This window comes from Aulostomus chinensis, chromosome 11 (genome assembly GCF_037954235.1).
Source record: "Aulostomus chinensis isolate RoL2024-O1b breed Wild chromosome 11, RoL_Achi_v1.0, whole genome shotgun sequence".
Taxonomy (NCBI): domain Eukaryota; kingdom Metazoa; phylum Chordata; class Actinopteri; order Syngnathiformes; family Aulostomidae; genus Aulostomus; species Aulostomus chinensis.
The window spans coordinates 22,939,577-22,956,326 of record NC_141330.1 but is presented as its reverse complement, the minus strand read 5'-3'; the positions used below and the strand labels follow the sequence as shown (position 1 = coordinate 22,956,326).

The following is a 16,750-nucleotide window of genomic DNA, read 5'->3' as shown; positions in this document are numbered from 1 at the left end:
CAACATCACTTTCCTCTTCACAGAGCGGCCAACTGCTCCGAGATGGTTTCCATCAGTTCAAGGTTCAGTTCAAAAGTCTGTTGTTGCCCCGCTCTGCCAACCTCAGTAATTGCATTGTAAATGACGGTTAGTTGTGGAGATCCAGATCTGGTGGCAGCCGTCGTCTTGCCAATTTTGCGGTATGTGAGGGCACCTCCAAGTCCGAGGAGGAGAAGCCCCACAACCATGAATCCAAATAAGTAGAGGTCCTCAATGTCCTCCACAGAGAGTGGCGTCAAGCACGCGACACGCCATCTCCCCCAGGAATCAAAGACATAGCCCATGTCTTTGCTATGTCCATGTGGACAGGCAGGCTCCTCCGATCCTGATTTCCTTGTCAAAAATATGGTGTCAATAGCGTTGAGAGACTAGCTTATCAATTCCATGATTAGTTTTAGGTGGAGAGTTCACAGCTGCGTTGGATAGAAGTTGAGACAAAGAATGAGACTCAGACAGAAAAGAAGAGGAGGAGATAGAGGAGGAGTGCGACTGCTCTCGCTGAGTCCCAAGGAGAAGTAATAATTTCCTTACCATAAAATAAAAAATAAAAATAGAAAACAAAACATCAATTTTATTCTGACTGACACCAAAGTACCGAATTTGCAGTAAGGCTGAGTTTTAACCCAGTTGCTTTGACAGAGCCATCTGATCACAACATGAAGTGAAAGAAAGAAACTCGTTTGGTGGCCAAAAAAGTTGAACCACCATCCAAACTTCATTTCTTTGAGTGACCAGCAATGCACATGCCAGATATGATATTGATTGGATATATTTAGTAACTAGTAAACTCACAAGTTTTTTCCTGCTAAATTTGCGCTCTAATCATTGCCATAAAAGGATATATCCAGTTATCACTGAGTCACAAAGCCATTTATATCCCAGTTCACTTCCATTCCAATTGTCTGACTACACCTGCTCATTTTGGTTAGAAATATCACCAGCTAAGGATCAAGATCCTGGGAGATTGCTACTATTGTATCTGTGGACTGCCAGACTACAGGGATGACCATGCTGCATGCTCCATTATGATGGGCCTGGCCATGGTGGAGGCTATCTCGTGAGTACAACCTTTCTTGGCCTCAGATCATTGTCAGCTACATGTTTATGTGATATAATTGGATAATCACATGGTCAGTGTGGAACTGATCACTGATGTGCTAACATTGATTTTCTGCAGTTGTAAAATAAAGCAAACTAAATATTGGTTTGTAATGAGGATAATTAACCTTGATCTGATTCTGATACAAGCTTTTACAAGATTTATTTTAGTTTTGGTCTCTCTAAGATACATCAGACAATGGCAATCATTGGGTGGGGTGGGGGGCGGCACAGTGGTGCAGTGGTTAACACTGTCGCCTCAAAGCAAGAAGGTTCTCTGAGGCTTCTCTGTGTGGAGTTTGCATATTCTCCCTGTGCCTGCGTGGGTTCTCTCCGGGTATGCCTGCTTCCTCCCACAGTCCAAAGCTGTGCAAGTTAGGTTCATCGTCAACTCTAAATTGACCATCGGTATGGCTGTGAGTGTGAATGGTTGTTTGTCTATATGTGTTGTCCCAGCGACAGATTAGCGATCTGTCCAGGGTGTACCCTACCTCTCGCCCAGAGTCAGCTGGGATATGCTCCAGCCCCCCCCCCCCCCGCCCTTCGATGGATAAGTGGTATGGAAATTGGATGGATGGATGGTCCATCATTTTGACATTGTCCGTCTCCCCTTCTATGAACTCAAGCACCCCAGTCTGAGTCATATTATCTCACATAAGTGAGGTCAGATGAGTGTTGAGTACAAACATTAAAAACACGTTTGATTTGTTTTCCTGTCCTCCCATTATGCAAGTAGTTCAAGCACTTAAATGCAAGCAACAAGATGATTTTTTAAATTACACACTGTATTACAGAAGTAATCCTTTGCATCACTGCATTACAAGCAAATGTAGTCTGAATACAGATTGAACTGTTTAGACTGTCGGATTACCAGGTATTCGGGGCAAAGTTATCTTTATCATTTACTTAATGGATCAGTCCCAGATGTTACTCTTTACAATATTGATTTAATATTTAATTAAACTTATGTTCCTGATATTTACCATAAGCCATTTTTTTAAACGAATATGTGGCTGCATGTGATGAGATGCCATCGTTGTCTAATAACAATCCTTTGATTATGCTGTACCTCAAGTTCATGATACCAACAAAACTTATGTACACAATGTGACGGTTCCACTTGGACCATGTGGATTTTTACTTCAGGACTTATTTATGTTTTGGACTCTTTGAAGTCTATATCTTTATGGATTCACTTTACATTTTAGTGTTATTTAATTGTTCCCGTGTAGTTGTTTGTTTCTCTTTTATTTTAAAATCATTGCCCTTTTTTGTCTCTTTGCTGTTCTTCTGGTCAATGTCTATTTTCCTACCAGTGTCTCATCTGTTTTCAGTCTTCATCATCCACGGTCCTGTTCTTAGTATTTCTTATGTATCAGCTCCTTCTCTGCCCTCAGGAACAGCAGTTTTTGTTATGTGATTACTTCAGTTTGTATTTTAGTTTGTTTCTCTCTATTGTCATTGTTGGATCATCTATTCAGTTTAGTTTCTCCACTCTTTCGATGTGTCTTTTCTTCACCTGCCTGTTTGTTATTTTGCAGTTTTGTGAGATTTGTTTGTAACCTCTGCTCATGTCTATATTGATCAATTCTCTGTGTAGGAATGATAAGTACAATGATGTACATGTAGTTTGAGAATCACGGCTGGCAGTTTTTGAATGAGAACTTGATCATAACATTGCATTGATTATAAAGTTAAACAAGCTTAATATTTATGTTGCATGCTACTTAATTTAATGGAGCATCTCTGCTAATCAATTACAGGTATGTGCGTGAGAAAACTCAGACAGATGTTGACATGCGGGTTGGAGTGCATAGTGGTACAGTCCTTGGGGGAGTGCTGGGTCAGAAACGCTGGCAGTATGATGTGTGGTCAACTGATGTCACTGTGGCCAACAAAATGGAGGCTGGAGGGATACCAGGGTAAGAACACATTCATTCCATCCAATTGTTCTGTGTCTAAAATTGGTGCAAAATATGTCATTACATCATAGTGCTATTATCCTCTGGCTTTTTGGCTTAGTGACATTCTTATCTATATTTAATATCAATGTTATTGGTGATTCATGAAATGTAGGAGGGAGGAGCCCATTTTGAGAGAGTTCTCAAATACGTCTAGCCAAAGAGGTGCAACCTCAATTTGATAAGTTAAAAAAAAGAAAAAAACAGCCATAAAGCCATTTTCCCATGAGCAACAATGATAACATGTGAATTCAAATGCACTCACCTTGAATTCTTTGTACAAATCTGGATGTTTGTCTTTTAAATGCTTTGCCAAGTTTGATGTGTTGCTCCCCCTTGCCGTGGTACGGTGACGGTATTTTTTGCACATCGTTGTTTGTGGATCAATAAGTAATCCCTCCTCATCAGCCTCGAATCCAAAGTATTTCCATTCGTGACTTTTGGCATTTTTCTTCTCAATTAATTGAGGGGCAGCTGTCGCTGTAGTTGACGACCCAGATGCGTGGTCAGCACTGTGGGAGGGTTGCCAGATAATCGCTCATTGACAGCCAAAAATCACCGCTAAAGAAGCGGCCAGATCTGGCTCCTCGGTACCACCGGTACTTCAGGTATTCTAGAAAAGTCAGTACCGTCACATCTTAGTACCGACTTGGTACCGAAGTATCGGTTCTCGTGACAAGCCACTGAATGACACATGACACTGAAATTGGCAAAATTAGGTATTTCAGTGGTGTGGCACGGTGGTTCAGTGGTTAGCGCTGTCGCCTCACAGCAAGAAGGTTCGAGTCAAGTCACCGGGTTCAAGTCCTGGCTCAGGCGTATGTGGAGTTTGTTTGTTCTCGTACCTGCGTGGGTTCTCTCTGGGTACTCTGGCTTCTTCCCACCATCCAAAGACATGCAATTGGGGACTAAGCTAATTGGATACTCTAAATTGACCGTAGGTATGACTGTGAGTGTGAATGGTTGTCTGTCTCTATGTGTTGGCCCTGCGATGGACTGGCGACCTGACAGGGTGTCTTGCCCTTAACCGCTGGGATCGGCTCCAGCCCCCCGCGACCCTTAACAGGAATAAGAGGAAGACAATGGATGGATGGAAGTATTTCACCATGTCTTGTTAAATTGTAAAATTTTACTAAACCTAGCAGATACAATCTCAGCATGGTGCCATCAGTGTTGAAACATAAATGTATTGAGACACACGAAACAACCTCTCATGAAAAGGTCTCAGAGTAAATTAAAAACAGAATGTTAGATCTTAGTTATTGATCGAAAAACAGGTGTTTTGATAGAATATAGCCAAAAGTCAAATATCTGGTTTTCGTCCAGAGATGCATGAAGCAGGTATGAGACATACTAATCAACCTCTAATGTAAAGGTCTCAGAACAAGTTAGAATATGTGTTTTAACAGAATTTAGCCAAAAGTCAAACAATTTCTGGTTTTCATCCAGAGATGCATGAAGCATCATGTATTAGATGTTGCCCATACGTGCATTATGTTGACTGAAGCATAGATGAAACACTTCCAGGGGCTATTGCTGTTAATACAATTCCTTTCTCCAAGTCAGCTGAGCAAATCTGGTTGAACAGTAATTCAGTTGGACAGTAGTATATTGCTCACAATCAGGAGATAGGTTCTTGCATTAAGCTAAGGGATCCATCACTCAATATGTGAAGCAGTGACTGCAATTAGACATTTAGTGAAAACTGATACATCCTTCAAGTCTGCGGTTGCAGTTCTGATCTTCTTCTCATTTGTAGGCCTCAAGAGGCACAAAATGAGTCAAGCAAAGTCAAGTAAATTTTATTTGCCAAATAAAATTTGCCAAATCACAACAAAATTTATCTCATGACACTTAACAAGTAGAGCAGGTTTAGTACCACACTCCTTTAATGAATTTACAACCAACAATTCTCAATGAGCAAGCACATCCTGCAATTAAATTGGAAAAGCTTGGAGCAGAGTAAGCCGTTGCACCTGCAGACACCCATTCCTCAAACTGAATCCCAGTACATGAATTTCAAAGGATTTTTTTCTGTATTTTGAGTGTCTTTGAGATTAATATTGTATTGTTTTGTTTTTGTCGTTGTCGTTGAAGAAACTGGTTCTGGCAAGAAATTTCCCATTTATCATCACTATTAGCACTTTATTGAGGTTTTTCCTGGAAACTTATCAGAGGACACACAGAATCTAGAAAGCTCTGAAGGAGAGAGTTCCTTAGTCTTTTCGAAATCATCCAAAAAATCCATGAGAAGTACATTTTGTGGGGACAATTTTTGAAAGAAATTTTTGTCATTTCGATGTAAATAAAATTTTTGTTCAATCAGGATTACTTCTTGTAATCACTAGATGGTGCTATGACTTGAATTCAGCTTGTAGATGTCCTCAGGCTGGGATTCTCAACACATGTTTGAAGTGACTATGACTATGAAAAGATCTTGTGGAATTTTATTTTTAAAAATCACCATTTAGCATTTCATGCTGAAACTTAGTGTGAATGTGAAGCTGTAAAGAGCTGAACTAATCTGAACGATGTAGAATGTCCAATGAATATGTTAAAAAGTAAAATATGTGGGTAGGGAACTCAAAGCACATTACAAAGTACACTTTCAGTACAACATGATGCTCAAAAGTTCTATAATGTTATGGACAACATGAGTTGAAAGAAGCCGAATTTCTGATAACATTATGTTTATGAACACTGAAAAAAACGGCAAGACTAAGAGAAGGTTAAACACAAGATTAAAAAGCATAAAATTCTAAATTTCTTCTTGGTTGACCTTTATTTTTAAGTTGAAAAACAAGTAAATCATATTTGTAATGCGCAACATCTCAACAAAAGTTATCTCATGACACTTTACCCCTTGGCTCTTATATCTTCTGAGCCAAGTGGCTTCCTGTCTTGTTTAATCCTGTGTCTGTTACAAGGCATATTTTAATTACATGCATCAATATAAGACTCTAATTCAGGGCTAGGCAATTGATTTCTGCAGGGAGCTGCATGAAAAATCTGAACTGTGTTGGAGGGCTGAACCAACAATAACTTGAAAAAATTAATTCTGATCAATATTAGTTTTCTCCCATTGTAAATAAGCAGTAAATTATATGTTTTGATTAGCTGCTACTGGTAATCTTAAGTATAAGAATATTTTGTGAATATTTATGTAAATTTATGAATTGTGGTCAAGATAATCCTATAAAAGTAAAAAAAAAACAGTCTTAAAGATCATCATTACATCACTGTTATATTTTATTTTTAACTTGCTAATCTTCATAAACACTGAAAAACGTGTGTTGCAGTATGTTAAAGATAAACAAATAATCAAATTCATACCAAAAGCAATAAGTGCTTTTGATGTCCAGTTTACTTGCTCAGTGGGCAAAATCCAGTCTGTGGCGCAGGTGCAATTCAGAATATAATCCTTAAACTCAGCGACTTGTGGACCACAAACAAAGAGCACGGCTTTACCTTTGACTTCTGTTTAGAAATATTTAGCAGTTCATGTCTTGTTGAAAAAATTACATTTGTAATCAACTTTTCTTTTTATAACGTGAGCCAACATTTTTAGGGAGCCAGGGGTAGTTGGCTGGTTTCACCAGTTACTGTGCAGGCAGACAGTTGCAGATATGTCCATATGTAAATAATAAAAACACCAGGCTTTTCAAAATAAAAGCAACACAGTTTTATTTCATGCACAGCATAAATACTTTTTCACTTTTGTAAAATGCCCAGGTCTACTCTAAGGGTTGGTTCACACCAAACCCCATGCAAATTTTTCGTGTGTTAAGAAAAGAAATTTTTTTTAAAAATGGCGTATCAATTCGCCGGGCAGTGTGAATGCAAGTTGAAATTATTCAACTTACACAACAAATTCAGAGGTTCATGTGAGCCTATCAGCGTTTAGATTCCCCTAACGTCACTGACATCAACAGTCTTGGCGCCTGTAGTTGGCACCGATCCTCGCCAACAGGTCAGCCTGAAGTACCGCTGGAAACGGCCGTCGTCCAGGCACAGTTCCAGGAGAAAGCAGTGAAATTCACCCAGCTGTGTGCCCCTTTGGATTATGCCGTGGATCCAAATACAGCGCCGTTTTGTTTTTTCTGCTGTGTCATAGACTTCCACAACAGGTACAAGCCAGCAATGGTTGTAACGTCAGCTATGGTTGATGATGGAAAGAAATGTCGGAAATAAATTCTCCTCGCAGGTGAAAAAAGTTCATGCGAATGATGCAAATTGATCCTGCAGCCAAATTCGCACAAATGACACAAATACAAACAAATGATCCAGCGGTCAAATTTGCAGGAACAAAGCAAAATGCTGACTTTAAATGTTTATTATGGAAACAAATGAAAAACAAAGCTGTCAACATTTTAAATATGTTTTTTAATTTGAAGAAATATCTTCAAGGTGTTCCTTAGATATACTGTAGTCAGTGTTTGCTGTGACCTTGAATTTTGATGACCAAAATGTTTTAGGCTCATCCCAGAGTTAGGGTGAATGTTTGTTTCAAATTTGAAGAACTTTCCTTAAGGTGTCCCAGACATAATGCCATGACTTGATGTGACATTGAACTTCACCCTTTGACAGACAAAATCTTTAAGATCATCCTTGAGTCCAAGTGAATGTTAAGAGAAGCTAGGTGCTATCCAGGCAGAACTAGCAACTCTGACGGCGGGTCTTGGTATCATTAAAGGTGGAGTAGGCGCCGCCTGTCACTTGACAGTGACGGTCAAGCTCTGCATGCTATGGAGCACAAACTAGCCAACATGGAAGGTAGGGACAGAAGGTGCAAAATCTGCATCATTGGCCTCGACGAGGGGTTTGAAGGTTCCAGTGCCAGTCAGTTCCTCGCACACTCTCTACCCACATGGTTCTCTGCTCTTGGTGGCAGCGGTAGCAAAATCAATTTGCAGCCAGGGTCAGTCGAACTGCACACATCTCAGGCTTGGAGCAGCAAACCCAAACTCAGGTCAGTCCAATCACAGGCTTGTTGGTAGGCGGGCTAGACATCATGACGCCAGGTTTGCGACCATTTTGCAGTAGTAGTTTGTCCGGTAAGTCATGTTTAAGTGTCGATAAAAGGGTGAGACACTGCTGTCAAATTCTGTTCGACTTTCCATTGTTTTCACTACCGCAGTAATTGCTTGCCAATACTTCAGTTTTTCGAAGATGCTTGTTGTGCAAGCATGACTGTAATTTTTTTTTTTTCAAAAATGGCATTTGACTCCATAACTTTTCCGTTGCTCTGACTACGTCACCTTCTTTGTCACTCTGATTGGTTGTAGCGCTGTCCGATTGCGTGCAGAGGGAGTTTGAAAGATCACCATTTGTCCAGCCCCTCTGATAGAGCCCTGCCAATGGTGTGTTTCTGGACCAACATCTTGATGTAGGTCTGCCTTGCCAGGCTAGGTGTGACCAATGTTTGAATCAGTTATGTTTATTCCAATTTTTGAGAACGGATTCAGTAAACTTAGATAAACCAATCACACTTGACGAGGTGAGAGATGCGGTGAAGAGAGATAAATCGGCAGGTATTGATGGGATCCCCTGAATTTTATGTCAGTTTTTGGGATCAGCTGGGCCCATTTCTTGTGGATATGATTGGATATCCAATGGATATGGATTGGAAATTTTTCAACTGAAAAAGGCAGATTTTCAAGGGATGTTAACACAGCCCTCATTTCACTGCTGCTGAAAAGAGATAAGAACCCTCAGTGATTGTTGTAGTCATAGTCCTCTTAGCCTCCTTAATTCAGACTTGAAGATTTTTGCAAAACTCCTTTTTCGCCGCCTTGAAAGTTACATGCCATCATTAGTCAATTCCGATCAGACAGACTTTATAAAATCACGACTGACAATGGATAATGTCTGAGGCCTTCTTCCTATCATTGATGCAGCAACTGACAATCCTTCCTCTGTTCTGGAGGTGATGGGCTTTGCTAACACTTTTATTGGGTTGGTCAAAGCATTATATTCAAACCGCTCTGCACAGGTGCTAACTGGTCAAACTCTCTCCACTCTTTTTCCGGTTTCCAGGTCCTCGCGCCAGGGCTGCACATTAAGTCCTGCATTAATTGTGCTCTCCTTGGAGCTGTTAGCTCAGTCGATTCGTCAGTCCAGTCTGATCTCACCCATTCATCCATCCATCCATTGGGGGGGGGGGGGGGCTAGAGCCTTTCCCAGCAGCTTTTGGGCGAGAGGTGGGGTACACCCTGGACAGGTCACTTGTCCATCGCAGGGCCAACATATAGAGACAAACAACCATTCACACTCACAGTCATACCTCCGGTCAATTTAGAGTATTCAATTAGCCTTGTCTCCATTTGCATGTCTTTGGACTGTGGGAAGAAGCCGGAGTACCCGGAGAGAACCCATGCAGGCACAGAGAGAACATGCAAACTCCACACAGAAAGACCCCATGCCCGAGCTGGGACTCGAACCTGGAAACTTCTTGCTGTGAGGCGACAGTGCTTACCACTGCACCACCATGCCACCTCAATCTCACCCATCACTATTCATAATACACAATACCAGGTGTCTTTATATGGGAATGATGTATTAGTAGTTCTAGAAAACCCCACTCAGTCTGTATCACACCTCTTGTCCATCTGTGAGGAGTTAGGAAATATGTCAGGTTTTAAAATTAATTGGTCTAAGTCTGCTCTCTTACATTTGAATGATTCTGCCTAAACATTGGTTCTTGTGGTTAATAATCCTATAGTGCAACAGTTTATATATCTGGGAATTGAGATTTCTTTTCTTTGCATCAGATTGTTAAATATAATTATTCTCTGTCTCTGAACAACGTCCTGAGGTACATGGACCAATGGTCTTCCTATCCCTATTCGAGCCCGTGTCTCTATTATAAAAATGAATGTATTTCCTAGGATTAATTTGGCCAGCGCTACAGTCCCCCTTCCCACTCCACCTGACTACTGGAGCAAACTCCAATCTGCAATTTCCAAATTCATCTGGAACCAAAAAAGACAGCATTTGAAAATGTCTACTCTATGGAGGAGGAGGGAGAAGGGCTGACTGGCCGTTCCTAATTTTGAACTTTATTCTTGGTAGTTTGGCAAGGCAAGGCAAGGCAATTTTATTTGTATAGCCCGTTTTCACAAACAGTTTGTCTCAAAGGGCTTCACAAGGCATCATAACAACATCCTCTGCCCTTAGACCCTCACATCGACTGTGGAAAAACTCCATAGAAAACCCTTTTAACAGGGAAAAATCTGAGAAACCTCAGGGTGAGCAACAGAGGAGGGATCCCTTACCCAGGACGGACAGACGTGCAGTAGATGTTGTTACAGACAAGAAAACAGTTTACAATGCAGAATGTGAGAAACACGGAAATGTTAATAACAGCTGAAGAAGGAAGCTTCTGGTAGGGGAGGCAGGGAGAGCAAGCCAGCTTGATGGGGGACTGGATGGCAGACTGGTTCATGGAAGGGGAGCGCAGGCCGGTGTAACAGTAGGGAATAAGAGGGGGGGGGGGCGATGCAGGCGGCGGTTGGGGCTCTGGTGGATCTGTGGAAACACAGAGAGACTGCAAGACACCAAGGCTAAACTACAAAGTGCAACAAGTAGTGGTAGTGACAGTTCCAAAAATGTGGAGGGAGGAGAGGAGGAGAGAGGGGGAGTGGAGAGGAGAGGAGAGGAGGGAAGGGCTCCATGTAACCTGATGTGTCCCCCAGCAGTCTAAGCCTGTAGCAGCATAGCTATCAATGGTTCAGAGCTACCTGAACCAGTCCTAACTGAAGGCTCTGTCATAGAGGAAGGTCTTAAGCCTGGACTTAAACGTAGTTAAAGTGTCTGCCTCTCTGACCCATGGAGAGAGCTGGTTCCACAGTAGAGGAGCCCGGTAACTAAAAGCTCTACCTCCCAGTCTGTTTTTATTGATACTGGGAATCACTAAAAGACCTGCATTCTGGGAGCGGAGTGCTCTGGTCGGACAGTAGGGACTAATGAGCTCTTTCAAATAGGATGGAGCTGTATCATTGAGAGCCTTATAAGTCAGCAGAAGGACTTTGAAGTCGATTCTAGATCTTACAGGAAGCCAGTGGAGAGAAGCTAAAGTGGGAGAGATGTGTTCTCTCTTCTTAACTCCCGTCAAAACCCTCGCTGCAGCGTTCTGGACCAGCTGGAGACTCTTTAGAGAGTATTTAGGACATCCTGACAGGAGAGAGTTGCAGTAGTACAGCCGAGAAGTGATAAATGCATGCACCAGTTTTTCAGCATCACTCTGGGAAAGGATATTCCTAATCTTAGCGATACTTCGCAGATGGAAGAAGGCGGTCCTAGTCACATGCTTTATGTGGGAGCTGAAGGAAAGGTCATGGTCAAAAATGACCCCAAGGTTCCTTGCAGTTGTACTCGGAGCTAGGGTGATGCCATCTAGAGTAGAGATCCGATTCAAGAGTGTGTCCCTGTGGTGTTTAGGTCCAAAAATGATTACCTCAGTTTTATCTGAATTGAGCATTAAGAAGTTAGAGGACATCCAGGATTTAATGTCTTTCAGGCAGTCTTGCAGATGAGTAAGCTGGCTTGTGTCGTCTGGCTCCATCGACAAGTAAAGTTGTGTGTCATCTGCATAACAGTGGAAGTTGATCGAGTGCTTCCGATTATGTCACCTAATGGGAGCATGTAAAGAGTGAAGAGAATCGGTCCTAAAACTGAACCCTGTGGTACACCATATGTAACTCTGCTATACTCAGAATGGTCATTATTAACATTAACAAACTGAAACCTGTCAGATAAGTAGGACTTAAACCATTTTAGGGCAGTTCCTTTAATCCCAATGTCATGGTCTAGTCTCTGTAGCAGGATGCTGTGGTCGATGGTGTCAAATGCAGCACTGAGGTCCAAAAGGACAAGCACAGAGACAAGACCTCTGTCTGAAGCTATAAGAAGATCATTAGAGACTCTGACCAGTGCTGTTTCAGTGCTATGGTGTTCCCTGAATCCAGATTGGAAGGCTTCAAAGAGCTCGTTGCTGTGCAGATGTTCATGTAGCTGCTCCAGGACAACCTTCTCAAGGATCTTGGAGATGTAGGGGAGGTTGGATATTGGCCTATAGTTGGCTAATACATCTGGGTCAAGAGAGGGTTTTTTAAGTAAAGGGTTGATGACAGCCACCTTAAAGGCCTGTGGCACATAACCTGTGACTAAGGAAAGATTAATTTGATTTAATATAGAAGTGTTGACTAGAGGGAAGGCATCCTTAAGGAGGCTTGTTGGGATGGGATCCAGCAGACAAGTGGCTGACTTGGAGGAACCGACTGCAGAAGTTAATTCTGACAGGTCGATGGGGGAGAAGCTGTCCAAGTATGCACCAAGTCTGGGAGGTGCTTCTGTGGGGACTGTAGTCTGTCCTCCATTACTGGCAATCTTCGTTCTAATATTCACAATCTTTTCAGTAAAGAAAGAAAGGAAGTCGTTACTGCTGAGAGTTGGGGGGATGCATGGCTCAACAGCACTATGGTTCTTGGTGAGCCTGCCCACGGTGCTGAAGAGGAACCTGGGGTTGTTCTTATTCTTTTCTATCAGGGACGAGTAGTTTGTGCTTAGACCCCTGCTCTTCTGGTTTTGTTCATGCTCCGCTGTCTCATTACTCACATTTGAAAGCTCTTTAGTAAGCCCATGGATGCTTAAAGAGGTTCTTTTTGTGAATATGTCTAGAAAACAATGTCATCTGTGTTTTGGCCCCATCTTGCACTAACATGGAGTTCAGCTGAAACACATCGAACTAAACCTCAGATCCAGTAAACTCATCAAATTCACCATCCTCAAATCCCGCACTACCTTTGGTTGCAAGGCCTTCAGGTTTGCTACACCGTCTGACTGGAATGCCTTACAATCAATCATTAAACCCAGTGATACGATACCACTTACTGTTTTCAAACAAAACCTTCACCAACTTCTACTTGACCAATGCACCTGCTGAACTCTTCTCCTTAATCATTCATTCCATTGACACTGTATTTCATGTGATGTTGCTGTTAACTATTGCTTTATATAGATGTACAACTTCATGACACCTTTTTCCATATGCACTATATTGTGATTGTATAATGCATACCCTGTTTTTATTATTGTCTTAGCCCTCCTCTGCCCAAAAGAAGATTCCTGCAGGCTGCAGTTGTAAAAAAGAACTTGTTCTTAATTTGCTTGCCTGGGTCAATAAAGGTTAAATAAAATAAAAATAAAATCTTTCTTCCAAGGCACATACACTCTCTCCAATATTCAACAACAAAGCACTTCTGATTGATGTAAGACCTATTTCTCTTCCTCAATGTTGTATCCAAATTATTGGATTTGATACAAATAAATAGTACTTGTTAATATGCATGTGTTGACTTTGAACGACTTGTCAACTCTTAATATTCCCAAGCTCAAAAAGCATGTAATTTTTGCCTGACTGACCGCAGCCAAGAAAAAAATTGGTACTCGCTGGAAGCCACCTCATTCTCTGACTATAACAGCTTTGATTAATTCTTTTCTGGATGTCGTATATGTAGAACTTTCAGCAATTAATGGTGCAAATGAGAGCACTCTAAATGCCTGATGTTGTATTGCTGATTCTCTGAAAGATATGCTGTAAGATTTTTTTTTTAATCATTTTTCTTTTCACAAGGTTTGTCATTACTGTCCCTGGATGTGAAGTTCCCTCTGTTTTGTTTTGTGTGTGTCTCGTGTGTCTTGTGTGTGTGTGTCTGTCGCTTTGTATAATTACACTTAATGTGTGCACTTTTCCTCACTGTTGTCTCTGAGCAATTCTTCTTCTATTTTTTTTTTATTAATAATGTAACTATTGCTGTGTTCTGTAGTATCCCATGACATGTTCCCTTGTCTTGGGTCCACTGTATGACGACTGTGAAAACTGAGAGTGTGTGCTGTACTGACAAATCCCTAAAAGTCTTGGCGTACTTCTTTTCGATTTTTTTCTCAAATTTTAATTAAAATTTGATCCAAAAAAAAGAAAGCCAGGAGAAAGCTAATTGTAACCACTATATTACAAATTTGCTGTGATGATTCTGTGCCAACAAACAAACACCAGGAAAGGCAAACAGATACCATTTGATTCTAATGGTGACATACTAAAATAGTTGACAAATATAATTTATTGGAAAAACTGAACATATCAAGGACACCCTCTTGCTTGCAGCATTGTGTACATCTTCACTTTTGTTTGTGAAACGGTCCTGCTATATCCTCATTTGCTCAGTGATTATTCTCGGCTTCACTGCATCCATGAGAGGCAACTGAGAACCCACAGGGGGAGGGGAGGATGAAGGAAGATGTATGTCCATGTATGATATTAGTTCTAAAAATTCCTGTCTCTTACAAAATACTGCTTACCTATCAACTAAAAGGCTTATCAAGTGAAGAATCCATCACAATAGCTGGATACGCTGGGCTATTATAAAGACCTAGTAAGGCATAAAAATAGTGGAGAAGATTTTAACATATCCTGTTTTTGATGGCACATGATGTCATGACTTATCTTGTTTTTCACTGAAAGTGGAACCACTCAAGTAATGTATGAATTTCTCACTCTGTTAGAGTGAAGAATGTGTATCACTTCAATGTCTATGTCACAAAGTAATTAATGAGGTATTAACTGTGTGTTTTTGCTACATTTGACCTCATTTTTAAATTATTAGAAAATGACAGTGTTAAGAAGACTCTCTGGGGCTCAATTAAGTCTACAAAAGCTGTTCCAAGATATTTGCTATTTAAATAACTTGTCTAACCTTCGACCCCTCTGTATGCCGATCAGTCGAGTCCACATCTCACAGAGCACAATGGAGTGTCTTCATGGAGAGTTTGATGTGGAGCCAGGGAATGGAGGCGAGCGTTGTGACTACCTTAGGGAGAGAGGCATCGAGACCTACCTGGTAGTTGTTCCAAAAAGATCTGGGGGAAAGAATGGCATCAACGGTGTAGTGAGTCAACCTGTCATTCACAAACTTCTCAGACAGTATTGAAATCTTAGTCTCATATCCAGGATCTTGATTCACAGTATATATGTTGAAATGTTGTTTATGTAAAGTTACTATTAAACAATTTTACCCACAAGCTAGACCTGAATATCTTAAATCATAACATAAAGTGTGGGCAACATTTGAAATATATTGTAAGAATGCAAATAGGGAATAAAGAGATGATGTAAACAGCAATTTTTCAATCAATACTTCCTTTTTATTGTTTTACCACAGAAGCTGTCGGTAACCTCTTCTGATGGAAACTCTCCACTGTTAATTAACACCACAGAATGTAATGGCAGTGTAAACACTGCCTGCACCACACCAGAAGAGCTTGAAGAACTGGACACAAGGGTAATCTAGTTTAGAATAATGTCTTCAATTAGAATGGGACAGACAGCAGTATATTCATTCGGGTATGAAAAATCATTTAACTCATGTTTTTACTTACAAACCAGGAACATCTTGGATCATGAGGACTGACAATTTTTTACCATGCTACTTTTGCTTCTGATAAAACGCAGTCGTTGTAGGAGAGATACAAATGTTTATTCTGATTTTAGTGCTGGAGTGAAGAGTCAGTCATTATAATCTAAAGGTTTTATCCCTGTGCAATTTTCAATTTCAGCTAAGCAGCAGCGCTGACAGACATTTGTGGAACAAAGGGGAACAATAAACAGGCAAGCTCAGAGGGAGATCTTAAAAAGAGAGAATTAAATCATAAAATTTGAAAGAGCTGCAGATCATGGATGTGAGACAAAAATGATTGTGTGAGGAGAGGAAACAAGGGAAAGGGTTTAGCAGGCAAGGGGTGCAATCGATCACTCCATTTTGCTTGGGAAGGATCTAATGAGAGCTGCTAAAGCAGAGAAAAAATATTGTCCTTCAATTCCTTACACGGGAACTTTGAGAGTGAGACACCACTTTCCCCTTTGCAAAAACAAACATAATCAGCAGGGAACAGCTTATTATATATACAACTTTGACATATATATATATATATATATATATATATATATATATATATATATATATATATATATATATATATACACACACACACACATATACATATATATACATACATATGTATATATATATATACACACACACACACACACACACACACACACACACATATATATATATATATATATATATATATATATATATGTCAAAGTTGTGTTAAAATGGAAATCCATATTCTGTTCCTGTTGTAGATTTGTAATCATGGATTGGAATTGAAACTAAAGCCAGAAGTTTCCCCTGTCAAATTTAGATCTACAGTTATTTTAATTATGCCTTTGTCCAAGACTATCTGCCAGAGGGACCTCACTGCACAAATGGAAAAGTCTACAGTGAAAGCAGCCTCTCAGCTTTACAAACAACCTGAAACAAAAACATCAATAGAAGGCACATAAATTAATCACCTTTAAAAATGATGGCTGCTTCAGTCCACATGTTGGATGTTTAAATAATTAATCTTGGTTGTAAATGTTCACTAACTGAAGACTGGAGATGCCCTTATTGTCTGGGTCGCTGCAAGTATTTAACACATACGAATCATCTTTTTGTTGATCTTCTATCCCTTATTCTGCTTGTATGCCTCTCTGCTTGAACTTGAACAAGTTGAACTGTGATTGATACACTGCTGCAGTAAAGTAATCA

General features: G+C 40.5%; 1 protein-coding gene across 8 annotated transcripts in view; it reads left to right on the top strand.

Moving 5' to 3' along the window:
• Positions 1–16,750, top strand: part of LOC147253792 (adenylate cyclase type 3-like) — a 79,643-nt gene that overhangs the window by 27,449 nt on the left and 35,444 nt on the right. For all 8 annotated transcript variants that reach the window (XR_015118600.1, XR_015118599.1, XM_086219089.1 and 5 more), the window contains exons 6-9: positions 969–1,096; positions 2,901–3,059; positions 14,878–15,043; positions 15,317–15,436. Coding sequence is in view for 6 of the 8 variants with exons in the window: in XM_086219089.1 (XP_086075215.1) it covers positions 969–1,096; positions 2,901–3,059; positions 14,878–15,043; positions 15,317–15,436 (573 nt within the window). In the remaining 2 variants the exon portion in view is untranslated. The remainder of the gene's footprint in view (positions 1–968; positions 1,097–2,900; positions 3,060–14,877; positions 15,044–15,316; positions 15,437–16,750) is intronic.